The 14,461-nt window shown below is 43.8% G+C and overlaps 1 protein-coding gene across 1 annotated transcript; it reads right to left on the reverse strand.

The window, feature by feature from the left end:
• Positions 1-13,953, reverse strand: LOC128945791 (sodium- and chloride-dependent neutral and basic amino acid transporter B(0+)-like). The gene is made up of 14 exons (XM_054289655.1): positions 13,906-13,953; positions 13,131-13,293; positions 11,229-11,360; positions 9,596-9,757; positions 8,111-8,246; positions 7,222-7,354; positions 5,266-5,406; positions 4,084-4,312; positions 3,874-3,999; positions 3,676-3,794; positions 2,407-2,506; positions 1,903-2,012; positions 748-915; positions 1-147 (listed from the first exon to the last, which is right to left on the reverse strand). The coding sequence occupies exons 1-14, from the start codon at positions 13,951-13,953 to the stop codon at positions 1-3; spliced, it is 1,914 nt and encodes a 637-aa protein (XP_054145630.1).
• Positions 13,954-14,461: the final 508 nt, after the last annotated feature.

The raw sequence follows: 14,461 nt of genomic DNA on the forward strand, positions 1-14,461 counted from the left end.
TCAACGTCGCTTGTATACAATGGCAGACACAGTGGGAATCTCGTTCTCCTTGTTCTTGGGGTCCACCATGTGGCTGTACCGCTCCCCTCGGTGACACTCCAGGTAGGGGCCCCAGTTTGCTGCAGGCCGGCAGCAGCTGACAAGGCGCTGCAAAGCAAAACCAACAGGCATTTAATGTCTTCCCTTAGTCCAGGCTGCTTCTAAAATTCAGTACAATTATAGCTCTAGGCACACACTGCAGCTCAACAAATGGCGAATCACCAAAGTTGTTTAAAATCGTTCCAAGTGTCTTTGGGGTTGGTGGGTGCTGGACACTGAGGTCAAGGAACAGGAAAAGCTGTGACCAACACAACTGTTTGGGAAAGCTTGCCAAGAGCAGAATATCTCAGATGTGTCACTTGCTTCTGTGAGGAATGGGAGGCAAAACTCCAGAAAATTATATGGGGATAGAAAGCAATAGAAATTCTTCAGAGAATTTAAAGAAGCTGGAATAGCAACAGAACTGATGAAAAATCTCTCTCAAATGGTGTGTGTGCACTCCCAAAGAATTAGACTTTATCTTTTTATCAGAACAGGGCAGGGAGATGCACCTTTGATGCAACTACCAGAGATAATGCTTTGGTCTAAAAGTCCATTTAAAAAACATGTCAAAGTAGTAAATGTGTTGGAGAAAACAGGACAGGTGGTCCTGATAATACCAAAGAAATTCAGATTTGAGGCTATATCAGTGGGTTTTTTTGCCCTTACCTCAATAAGGTTTCCTTCAGCTTTAAGTATTTTTACAATAGCAACAATAGGAATCCAGATGATGCTGAAGATGATCATGCACCAGCCAAGAATGTTTCCCCAGGCTGGGTATTTCACTGAGCCATAAGTGGGATTTGAAAATGTGGTCAAAGACCAGATCAAAACAGCCTAGAAAAAATGGCAAAAACAATAAGAGAAAATCAGGTTTCCAACAACATTGAACTTGCACTGCTTCCAAGTTGGTTTAATAAAAAGAAGGGTTGTCTACAAGTTCTGCACAGTTCCCTCTTGTTTCCTGAGTATGAGAACAGCTGTGCAGACTTTGGTGTTCAGTCATCACCAAGCAGCAAGACTGAAGGCCAGGACTGAAAAATGACACCAGTGCTGAGGTGCACTAAGTATATTTGTGTTTGAACATAACTTAATCTCTAGGTTTTCTTTAAATCTTATGTTGGGTAATATATGTATTGCTAGCTGAGCCCAGTACCCTTCTCTAAATGTTTTTTGCGTTCCTGTATTCCATTATTTACAGGAACACAGGAAAGAACCTAAGATTAGAAATTGGCAAATATTGCTTCAGAAATTGGATCGTTTTAAGCAGCATTTTCTAAACTATAGTCTGGGCAGACTACAGGTAAGGTACTGGCCAGAGTGACTTCCCACTGTTCCTGGATTTGCAATGTTAATCAATTCTGTCATAGTAACATAATCCAACCATCTACACTCACAATTGGAAGTACAGGTTTAACCAAAACCAGACATTCAACAGGACATTTAAAGGTCTCAGTTAGACAGCAGAACATCTGACCCAAAAATGGGATTTCCCTCAAAAGGTTTTCAAACCAATCTCAGTCTGAAATTAAGATAATCCAGCTGCCAAGGCAGAGGATCTAGCTGTCCTGTGTTGTCCTTGGGAGTGTAGACCCAGCTCTCTAGTTACTGATCTCAAGCCCCAGCCTCTCCTGGAGTGCATCAAAGGAGGAGGGAGTGTATCAGAAAGCAGATACAGCCCATAGTTCACTTCACTGGCACAGCTATGCCCCATCTTTATACACAGAGCCTGGGCAGCCAGTCCTGGATCTTCACAAAGCAACCTCTTCAATATTAAGTTATTAAATTCTGTCACACTAACACAATCCAGTCATGTGCACTCACTATTAACAGCACAGGAGTGATGAAAAACCAGCATATTTTCCACCACAGCCAGAATGAATTGGTCTTCTTCCCAATCATCATTTCAATGTCTTCAATGAACCTTTTTCCTCCTGTTGGAAGACAATCACGGGACTCACTGTAAAGCAGGTACCTCCTTTGCACGTGGGGTTACTCAAAAGCGATCAAAGAAAAGCAATAATCAAGGACAGTTTCTCCAGCTCTGCATTAAAGTTTTTTTTTATCCTATTATTATTCAGATGGTGAAATTATAATTTCTTTATTGTAATAATTAGTATTTTATACCCCTGGCACTGCTCAAGGCCAGGCAGGATGAGCCTTTGAGAAACCTGGTCTATTGGAAGGTGTCCCTGCTCATGACAGGGGCTGGAATCAGGATGATTTTTCAAGTTCCTTCCACCCCAAAATCATACTGTGACTCCATGATATACACTGCTCCTGGGATTGTTTAGTTTAATTAATGTATTTTCAATGCAAATAATTTACCATAAATGTAGGCGATGCCTATTATCTCCAGGGAAGCTGTAATGAGGAGTCCCCATCCAGCACAGAAGTGATCTATTAGGTTAACCCAGTAAATGCCTGCCTGCAGGACAAACATTAGAGGTTAGAATTTGAGTAGTAACATACAGATAAGATGCATTTGTTCAAGACAATTTAACTAATCATGACTCTGAGTTTTTAAGTTCACAGTTCTCCAGGTCAACTGCAGATTTGTGAATATTATTTTCTTTAAATCCTCTATGTAAAGTTGAAAAGCACATCTAACAAAACACTATAGGTGCTACAAGCAAGATCTATGCTTATATAGAGCATACATAAACAACTGAGAGCAAGATTTAAATTTGGAGCTTACAGGAATAAATTTGGGGCCGAAGGTTTTATACTGAACTACAGCAATGGCTATACCTGTTACCAGTTCTGGGAGGCTTCAATCCTCCTACATGCCTGACTTCTCCATGGGGTTAACCACAGCTTTGAACACCAGCATGCAATAGCAGGATCCCAGAGCAGGAAACAATCTCTGAGCCATTCCACACTCTTGTGATTGAGTCCCTTGCAAGCTTCCCCATCATCCTGTTTCATGACTTATGTACTTTGCTTGACGATACAAATGTCTACTCACCACAATTACCTCCTTCACATTTTCAGACTAATTACACACATAAATCTTTATTTCTAGATGGAGTAATAGCAGTGAACCTTTACACCCTTAAAAGCAATTGCCTCAAGAAATTTTACACAGTATACTTAAAATTCCTTTTCTGTATATCTATTTATATAACTAAACACATACAGGAGAAGTAACCATGCAATCAACAAATGCTCATGAGCCAATGGGTTTTTAATACATAGACAGGCCATTCCTTAATTCCTGTCCTCCTTGGTAGTGAGTTCTGAACAAAAAGATCCCATCACCATTTATTAGCAGCACCCACTGTGCTGTGGACATGTTCTATGTGTGTACTTGTGATTACACAAATAAATTCCTGAACTGAGGAACCATAAATCAGGCTGATCATTCGCAGGCTCTGTAAAAGCCTTCTATTTAAAAGCCTGTCTCAGTTCAATAATCACAGAAAACCTTTGGTTCTTCAAGCTTTCCACTTGCTTGTGTGTTTAGGCACACTGTCAAAATTCAAGGGTCTCTAAGATTTATCCACAAAGAAAGCAACATTTGGAAAGGGTATTTTGATTTGAGTTCATCACTTGCAGCATAACTAAACTCACTACCAAAAAAATTCAGTTTCTTACCTGAGTAACACAGACAAGCCCAAATAAAAACAATACTGCACACACACCCACAGTTATAGGTCCTCTTAATTTTTTCATCATGCTGGGATTTATATCGTGAATGCTGGTTGTAATTGTTTCTGCAAAGGAAGAAGTGAGTTTGAGCAGCAAAATTAAGAAAATTAAGAAAAGACATGAGTCACTTAAAACCCCACTTACCTATGCTGGCAAACTGGGAGTCAAGGCCCAAAAGCACAAGCATGAAGAAAAACATGAAGGACCACAGAGGAGAAACTGGTAACTGGGAGAGAGCCTCTGGGTAGGCTACAAAGGCCAGTTCAAACCCTGGAAAATAGTGGAGAGAAGGATGTTGTTGTCGTGCCTTGGCCAATGCAAGTCCCAAGACCAACAGGGTGACCATCAGCCTACCTGAGTCCACCACCTCTGAGACAGGCCTCTGGGACACAAATGCCATGTGTCCCAGGATGGAGAATATTGCAAACCCAGCAAATACACTGGTGGCACAGTTGATCACACAAACTAGAATGGCATCTGAGTAGCAGTTGTTGTGGAACTTGTTGTATGAAGACAAAGCAACAAGCCCGCCCCACGCCGTAGAAAGGGAGAAAAATATCTGGGTGGCTGCATCTTTCCAAACCTGCCAAACAAAAACGAGTATGAGAATTGCTGTATTACTTATAGTATTTATCATAAACATTGAAGTCTGTCCACCATTGAAGCTCCAGGGTATCTTGTTTCATTCAGCCTGTGTATGTAATTCTATTTTGTATGAATTTTAGGGAGGATAGAATATAACATGCTGGTGACCTTGCAGTCCAATCACAAACAGTATCTCTATCATGTCTAAAGGTCACATCCCAAGCATGTTGCCAAATACTTAAATCATAGTGGGCTAACCCTGAAGAAAAGATTAGATTTCTTCACATAGGTGAATTGCTGAGATATGAATCTTGGCACAGACACAACAAATAAGGACCACCAGGACTAGCTGCAGGAGTGAGAACTTCCATGTACCCTCCCACTTGTGTGACCCAAACAAACCACTCCTGCTTCTGATGTAGCCCCTCAGGTAGTGCCAAGCACTCATATAAATACCACAAATAAATATCACACCGAATGGTTGCTTTTGATAAAACTGCAATAATATTGGCATAAGCCAGAACAAAGAAAGTTCTGGCTTTCTTTGCATGCGGTGCCCTTCCTGGTTCACCTAATTACCCAAGGTAATTTCCCAGGCAAGGCATGGCCTGAATTTCAAACTCAGGGATCCCTTCAGCCTTATGATAAAGTCCCTTAAAATCATCAGCAAGAACTTTGTCAGCAGATCCTGCTAAGATTAAACTCCAGCATGGTCCCCAAGAACTGTTTAGAAGCAATAGCACAGTTCTCATCACTGGTGTGGCAGGGAGGGCGAAGGAGGTGACTGTCTTTCAGTTTGAGAGTAGCTGCAACAGGGGCTTGGACGCTTTACACAACCAGCTGCTGATACAAAATACAGGGCAGGACCTGAAGGACCTGACTGGATAAAAAAGAAGAAAGCCACATAACCAGGAAAGCATGTCACACTTCTGGGGCTGAACTTCCTCTCACCTCTGCTTCCATCAGCTTGGTGATGTTGGACTCTCTCCCAATGTAGTACTCGATGCCATCCAAAGCACCTTCCAGGGTGGCACCTCGCACCAATAGGACAAACAGGATGACATATGGGAAGAGTGCAGTAAAGTAGACAACCTGCAGAAAGATGGGCAGGGACACACATTAGGTGTGAGGGGATCCACAGACCTTCATGCAGGAAGACTGGACAGGCTTTAGGCTAAGGTCTGCTGGTACAAAAGAGAAACAGGCAACCAGAGAAATGAACACATGCCAACCACCAAACCATCTGGCTTAGCCGGTTCTGGAGCTGCATTCCAGCAGAAGCAGAAGGCCCAAGCCACATATCCACTTTTGAGAGCGCACTTGACCAGTTTCAGAAATGCATTTTTTTGGCATGATTTACTGCTGTAGGTCTGGATTCAACTAGCCCAGACATCTCTTGCTAGGCAGTGCTTCTAGCAAGTGCAAGCTGAAAGTCAGGAAAAACTAGGCGACCGGGGGGGGATCATTTCCTGATGAGCTCTCTGCTACTCCCCCCAACCATCCCTCAAAAAAAAGCCAAAACAAAAAATTTTTTTTAAAAGTCACTGCTCTGGAAGCTTTCTTTGCTGGAGCAAGGACTTTTAGGTTCTCTCAGACACAGTTCTATTCTGTTGTACTAGCACAATGGGACCAAGGCCAGCAGTACAGTTATTGTCACACAGGCTACGTTCAACAATACTCTGGTCTCTTGAGTCTTAATTTCAGTGTTATTCAGACAGGGAATTGACCCAGGACTGCTGCCTCCACCAAGCCAGAGCATTGTGCCATTGTGTGGTGAGTCTGACATTTCCAAAGACTTCCTTCATGCTTGCCTAGCACAATTCTCTCTGCCTTTCATCTGTCCTGCTCCTGCCCAGCTAGATTCTTCCAAGTCTCACCTTACCCTCCAAAGAAAATTGTCTTGGTGCCAGAAAAAAAATGACAACAGTAAGAGCAACTGCCAGGAACCCAAAGAACATGAGATTAAGAAGAGCCATGCAGCCAAATAATTGAGGCTGGGAAAGAACAGATATTCCACCCCAAAGCACTGAAACAAGGACAGAAAGCTCCAAATAGAAATCAAAAGAGGAGGAGACCGCATACTGAGTGGAGGAAAGGAGGCAGCAAGGAACCAAAGAAAGGCACAATGACAGAAGGAAAATAGGGAAAAAATCTGTGCAGAGAAGGTGAACAAAAGAGCAAAGGCAACTGAGACTGAAGATGTAAATGATGGAGATGCAACACAAAGGTGAGAAAAGAGTATGAGGAGGAAGAAACCAAACCAAGAAAAGGGTCTCAGTGAGAAAGGATGAAATTCAGCCTGCCTGAAGTCAGCCTAGCCCAAAACAAACTCCAGAAAACCATGCTGCAGCTTGTAGAAATGGGAGCTCAGCAGAGACAGATTCTGAAAAGAAGCATCTAAGTACCTTGTCCCTACAACTAATTTCAACTCTTGGGAACAAACAACATTTCACAATCTGCCAGAAACCTGCACACACACACACCTCTTCACAGCACCTGACCTGTATGGTCCAACCATCTCAACTAGACTGGAAGCACAAAATAATCACTGGGTGCTCCCAGGGCGTGTGCCCATGTGTGCCATCACACGCACGCTTCCATCACACAGCCCAGGCAACGGCTAAAACTCAGCTGGAATCGCCGGCACAACGGCAAGATTCCAAAATACAGGGCAGCCCAGTGGAGTGGAGGCCCAGGAATGAAGTAATAGCTGTGTAATCAACACCTTACTCATATTTTATGTAACAGTTATGAAGCCGAGGAGCAGAAGGGAAGACAAATGCTGAGCCCAGCAGAGGCGGGTGTGTTAGGACTGCATCCTGCCTTGTGCTAAACTTCCCTGGCTCCAGCTGACATTGGGAGGGCAGAATCAGGCCAAAAGTCATCTCCTTGGTCTTCCTAACATACCTTTCCAGAAGATTTGATTCCTTTGTACAGGGCACCTGCAACAATGATCCAGGCGAGGAGGAGGCAGAGAGCCAGGTACCAGACGACCCTGCCGGTCTCGTCCAGCCCACTCGAGCGCTGCAGAGCCACTTTGCTGAAAGCACACGATGCTCCCATCAGGAGGGGATGGCAGCAGCACACAAACCTCACACACTCCTCTTCAGCTACTTCTCCAGAAAAAATGAGCTGCTCTGTGAGGCTATTACAACACTCTGCAGCCTCTTCCAAGAGCGTGCAGTTGGAATTGCATGATTGGCAATGAGAAGCTGTATATATATGTAACTGCAATTTTGCCTTCTTTTTGAAGCCTACCAGCTCTCATCTCTCCATACATCTCCTCTAAGACCCACCGAAGATATTCTGTGTTAATCATGAAATCCTGACAGGAAAAGAAGAGCCCAAAAGAATCAGTTTCCAGGAACCCAGTGAACACGAGGCAAATTGAGACCGTGGAGCAATAAAGAAATGGCAATTTTACAACAGGCCCAGATTCAGAATAAGGTGAATATATTTTACACAGTAACTCCTGAGAAAAAGAAAAGTATATGCTATGTGTAAAGATGCCAAGTAGTGCCTACCAGGACTCCAGAGAAGAGGACTTCTAGAAATGGCAGCATTTTCTAATTGGTTAAAGGTTGACTCACTTGCTTCTCTTTCTATACATAATTTCTCTTAAAAAAGCCAAACTTATCAATTAAATTTTAAGTCCCCTCCCTAGTGATTTGCATGCCCATGTCCCTTGACTAGATTTTTTCTGGACTGCAAGATAAGACAAAAATAAAAGGTGCATCCAAAACCACAAAGCATAAAAATATATTTTTTCAGTAATTCCTTTAAAGTATTTACTTACTTCCAGTATTGCTCAGTAGGAAATTGCACTGGTTTGTAGGTTATGGTGCCATTTATACATGAGAGATTGTTGGCCGTGAGGAAGGAGTAGTTTGCATGAATGATATTCCCATTGTAGGTTGTGTTGCAGTCATTTACTGAAATCAAGAAAAAGGAATCATTAATACTGGGATGACTCTTATTTAGAAAATCAGACCGATACAGCAAATGTGTTTCCTAAGCAATTACAGCTTCAGTTTGCCTGCTAACAAGATTTGGAAACAAACCGGAAATGTCACTTGCAGCTGTGATTTCGCTACTTGACTGTAAAACAAAACACCAAGAATCTGGTGTGCTCACCACGTTTTACTTATCCTCAAGAATACTTACAAAAGTCAAATCTGAGCATAGTTAAAATTGTAGCCTTGGTTATTCTATGAAAACCTTTGTCCCAAACCAAGGTAACACATGGATCATCTGGTATCTGATACTCATCTGATTGCGGCAGAGGGCTTGTTAGAACACTTTACATATTTTCCTTGGAGCAGAGTTGGAGGAATGGAAACTGGGGTTGGGAATTTTTTGCCAGAACATACAATAAAAAACACTTCATCAGCATATGCATCAGCAATTACTGGAAATTCTTGTTGAAGCCTATTTCAGGACAGCTTCCTCAGTTCAGTTCAGTTTTGTGTTCCCCAAAACTTACAAATTAGGTGCTGAAACCTTTTTTGTTTTGCCAATAAATGATCACCAACTTTTTGTTACATAAAGCCTCTTAGAAGATATTTTCAGATATATGGTTGAGATATATTTACATTAATACTGCAAACAATATAATCCATCCTCATCTTGTCCTTGCTATTTTAATAATCACTGGTTACCAGGCAAGAACATTTCCAGCTGCTAACTGGTAATTACCTCACCAACTTCACCTTTTGCCTTAAACTGGTCTGATACAGAAACTGGTGAAGTTAAGTGCTTAGGCCCTACCTCTGCTGTGAAACACAAGAACAATGGTGTGGAGATACATTCTAAAGAGTTAATGAAGAGTGAAGCCAGCACCTCAGTGGTGCTCAGGATTACCATAGCCACAGGGGATGCAAGGAGTAATGAAAAGACCTCGATAAAAACTACTACACTAGTTTGTCTCATGGAAGGGGTTTTTTATGCCACAAAGCCTGATGAAATGGGAATGCAGTATTTCAAGCGATTGGAAATGTATGTACTAGAAAAAAGCTGAGGTTTAAAAGGAAACAAAAAGGATCCAACAAAGTGATTTCAGCCCAGTTCTCTGTAGATTTCCCAAGCATCCAGAACCGGTGGCAAAGAAGTGGATAAGCATCACTCCTCTGTGTTCAGATACAAAACTCCAGGAAGGACTTTTGAAGCCATGGGTAGCTGTCCTAATCATGTACTTTCACCCAGAAAACAGTTACCAAACAATTACCAAATATAACAATTACCAAAACCAATAATATTCAACTCTGTCTCATAAGTAAGGTACCTATTTTTGTCTTGCTGCAGAGTTCATCTGCCCAGGAAAAGCAATCTGACCACGGCAGCACTTTTTGAAATGAGGCAAATAAATAGTAGAGTGCATAAGAAATGATAACATTGTAGTAGATAGTCACAAATGTTGAGAGGATGACCATTGTGATGCCCACTCCTAGGAAAGAGAAACACAAAATATCTTAACCACCTCAAACTCGGCTTGCAAAACCCCTCCTCCCACCAAAACAAATAGACTTCACTTGACTTTTAAAAGGCGACTTGGGAAGAAGTTCAAGTTGGTTTTTGTTTGGTTTTAAAATATTTTTTAACAGCAAACAAACAGCGACATTTCAAACCCCTTAAATGATGGATATGATCCAAACTGACCATCTCAAACATGCTTTTGAAACACAATTTGAATCAGGCCCATAGAAAAATGGACTATTTACAAAGCCTAAAGGAGAAATTCAGTATTTTGTTCTCTCCCCATTCAGAGGGAAATTTACTAAAATAAAACAAACTCTACTAGGACTGCCCAAGCCTTTTTAAAGATTCCGCTGTAATGAATGCTTTAAACTACAGTAAATTCTCAATATTACTGTTCTCCCCCTTGTTAAAATCAGTTTTGTTCTGTGAGTTTGGAAAAGCCTGAAAACAGTACCAGTCATCTTAGAAACTATAAATAAGTTGCTGTCTTTACAGATATATAAAATATATGCTGGGTTTAAAACCTTTTGCTTTTAGACAGACTGCTTTGGTGAAAGTTTCTTGTGCTGCAGAACAGAGACTGGCAATAAGAGTAAATGTTGGGGCAACCAGTTTCTGTAGGTGACGAGCAAATTCTTGTTGTATCCGAAGGAAACTTCTCCTACGTTAACTCCTCTGGTAGATTAAGACAAACAAAACCATTGCAGAGTCCTTTACACCCTTGGTACAGGACCAGGATGGACAGGCATGAGTAAAGCCCATGGTTAATTGTTTCCAAACAAATCTCCCTTTGAGAGTGTTTGAAATACAAACCATCACCACAAACTCAAACTACCACTACAGCATGCAACGATTTCTCTTATCTCAAGAGGCACCCCACTTTACAAAGACAGAGTCTAGGCTATTTTATCTCACCAGCAGATGACTCCCAAGGCAGCTGCTCGGTGATTGTGCACAAGATTGCACAGAGCACCCAGACCCGCGTGCCTGTGCCCACACTGGCAGCCAAATACAGAATTCACCCATCCAACACACAATTGCCTCACAAGCTACACTGGACATGAAGCATAAAAAGCCAGTGATAAAGTCAACTTCTAAAGTTTACTTTCAATCTGTTGCACACATTACAAAAGTTGTTTTACTTGAGTTTTTCCCTCACATGGCAAAACACAGATATTTCCTTCTGCCTGGACAGCTGGAGTGAGAGTGATGTGCTGCTGAGCACAAGAATCTCTGACAAAACCTTTCATAACCAAGAGCCTTTCTGGGGGAATCTTTACTCAGCATCTGTTTATTAACTGAATAATGAGGAAGTATATACCTGGGTACAGAACGCTGGTAACACGGATATCAGTGTCTCACAATTAGTAACTTCATTAAGAAATCATTAATTCACAACAGTTTATTATTAGAATAAAAGGAAAGATAAGAAAACCAACCTTGAAACAATGGTAGCATTCTCCAGACGGAAATTGGCCCTTGACTGGCAAACTGCCCAATGGAACATTCCATGAAAAATAAGGGCAAGCCAGCTAACGCCAGCATGACGGTGTAGGGGATTAGAAAAGCACCTGAGAGGAGATAAAAAATGGGGGGGAGAGCACAATCACACACACAGAGAAAACAATACATCTTTCAGCATTCACCACAGTTTTATCACATTTTATACTTCTCCTTTCTCCCCTGCTCCCCACTGGAGGTGCTTATTTTTGAAATAGAGAGATCTGTTTCTAAGTCCTGTTTTCTATAAGACTAAGTAGCACCTGCAATGAATGTCAGAACTGATTTTAAAAGAATGACTTCTCTTATAAGAAAGTAAATTCACTTTATAAAAAACTATTGAGGATGTGCTCTAATACAAGTAAGAATGCTGCTTAACTGTAGTGCACCTTGTCCACTTTCTATTTAATCCTCCAACTTTTAATTTAAAGAGGAACAGAACCATTCCTGTGTGTGCTCAGCTGTGTTTTGCAACTGCCCTGTTAAGCAGGTACTGGACATCAAAGCATGAAGATTATTTTCTATGGTTGGCTGAGTCCTGTGTCAAACATCATCTCAGGATGGCTCTTGTTCAAGTCCATTTAATAGTGCATGTTAACCTGATATCAGTGAGCGCCTTGTTCTGTGAAAGGGACTGGCACTTCTTTGTGTGTGCACAGAAGACAGGGAAAGCGAGAGCACGAGTTTCATAAACACAACACGATATCCCTGCAGGAATCTGTCCTCATCACTCTCAGTGAATTTAAAGCAATCAAGGACCCAGCTCTGCAAGGAACTGCAAATACCTGATGTAATTTCAGGAAGTAAATTGTCCCACAGAATTAACTGGATTACTCCTCTGTTTCAAAACAAGGATGTAACAGTTGTCTTTATCAATCATGGGCAAGGGGCACAGAAAAGGATGCAAGCAACAGCACAAATATGCCTTTAAATGCAAAGTCTCTGCTGCAGCAGATGAAAAAAAAGATCTAGTCCAAGGGCTGACATCACAACTTACTTGGTTTTCACAATTTTCTTCAACAAAACTTCAAGTAATGCAAACCAACCCATGTCACTCCAATAAAAACTCCATACTGGCAATGCCTCCTTGTATTCCATGTGCAGCCGTGTGGGCTGTACTGCCTTTACAGCCCAGAATTTTACTTCAACAAGACTTAGGCAGAGCAAACAGGTACATATAAGTAAGTTCTCTGCAGTTACTATTTAGGCACTCTTTAATTACCAGGGGTCGCCTGGCAAGTAGATAAAGCTCTGGAATACAAGCCAAGGAAGCCAGTGCCTCTGCGTGGCTTTGCCACTAGTTCATTGTGTAAGCAGGTAGAGGCTCTCCCTGTCTCACACTTCCCAAGTGTTTGATCTGGGTAATTATTGAGCTGAGATAATTATTCCAGCTTAGAGTGTTTGCATGGAAAAACAAAGGTGCAGAGGGGATTCCACTGTTCTCTATAAACATACCAGGTATGGTATATAACATAAACTTACCAGAGGGTAAGCACTGGGGAGGGAGAGCAGCTATTTAGACAAGTAGAGGATATTGGCACATGGACAAAAAGGTACACGTTGTTTACGAGTAATTCAGAAGATGGTATTCTCAGGTAGAAATTTGCAACTCAAACTAAATACTATTTCCCTTCTCAGCTGGTACCAAAAAAGCACATAGGTGCCTCTTAGTGCCCTTTCTCATGAGCAGGCTCTATCCCAGTTCCCAGGGTGGTAGAGCTCACATCCAGCTTTGACAGAACATGCCCAGCCTCAGAGCTGGCCCTTGGAGCTTGCTCTGCTCTCTCCTGGGGAATAGCAAGGTGTGCCCCCCCTGTGACCCTGCCGTTCAGCACAGGTACCTCCTCCATTCTGGTAGGCAAGGTAGGGAAAGCGCCAGACGTTGCCCAGGCCCACGGCATAGCCCACCATAGACAGCAGGTATTCGGCTTTGTTTGCCCAGTTGCCACGCTCCAAGTTCTCATCGGTGCAACTGGTATCTCCATCATAAGTGAAACTGACGTCCTTTGGAGAGAAGAGGGAAGGCTTGTGATACCCACCAGGCAGGAAGGGCAATCATATCATCATTTCTCTGTCCAGAGACGCACCTTGGGATAGCTGACCAGCCAGACAGGATGGGCAGAGTCATTTTTTTGGGTGCCAGTCCACTTGGTCCCTGGCAGGACAGCACAGACCTGTGAGAGAGGGTCCCCCCAGAGAGCCCAAACACCTCCACAATTCTGCCTTACTCCTTTGTGCTATCAGCTGCTGGAGACTCCTCTATTCTGCCCCTACAGATGCCCCCATACTTGTTCAGATGTTCACATCAGCACATATCTGTATGCTCACTTTAAAAAACACCTGTCCTAGCGCCTTGTACATCTGTCGAGGAGCTCATCCCACTTTACCTTCCGCTACCTGTTTGGATCTCGCCTGCACAGACAACTTCATACCTGCCCTCAGCTGCCGACACACCTGCGCCCTGCTTGTCCGAGCGCCGCTACGCCCACCTGGGCACCTCCACAACCCACCTGCCCAGGTGCACCCACACTCGCCTACATTCTCGCACACCTGCCCAGGTGCCTCGGCACCCCACCTGCCCGGGCGCCTCCGGCCAGCCTCCCCCCGCCGCCTCACCTTCTTCTTCCCGCAGGACAGAAAGCCGGGCAGGCTGAGCATCCCCATCTCTGCCGCCGCTGCGCTCTGCCCGCGCCGCCCGCCGCCCGCCGCTTTATCGGGCCGGCAGCCGCCCGCCCCTCGCTGCCCCGCCGGGAACCGCGGCCCCTGCGCTGCCCCGGGGCCCGGGCGGGGCCGCCTCCCGCCCCCGGGGCAGCCCCTCGCAGCCCGGGCCCGCTGACCCTCCTCCGGCCCCGCGCCCGCTTCCTCGGCAACACCCACCTGCCTCAAACACCTTGCACGGTCACCTGCCCACTTCCCCTCCTAAATACCGCCTGCCCTCCGCACGCCCTCGCTCCTCGCCTTAGCCCGACCCACTTCCCTGCCGCCAACCTGCCCGGGCTCGCTCCCCCACTCTGGGCTCTTCAGCTCTGCTTGCACCCCTGCCTGGCCGCCTCTCTGTCACACACCTTCACTTCTAGCATGTCTCCCTACTCCTTCCCCTCTTCCTGCTCTTCCAACACCTACCCACACACTCTCCTTCTTGTTTCCTACCTCAGGACTGCCAATTCCCCAT

The sequence above is a fragment of the Melozone crissalis genome, unplaced genomic scaffold, assembly GCF_028551555.1.
Source record: "Melozone crissalis strain CALT ecotype California unplaced genomic scaffold, PUWL_Pcris_2 ptg000068l_1, whole genome shotgun sequence".
Lineage (NCBI taxonomy): Eukaryota > Metazoa > Chordata > Aves > Passeriformes > Passerellidae > Melozone > Melozone crissalis.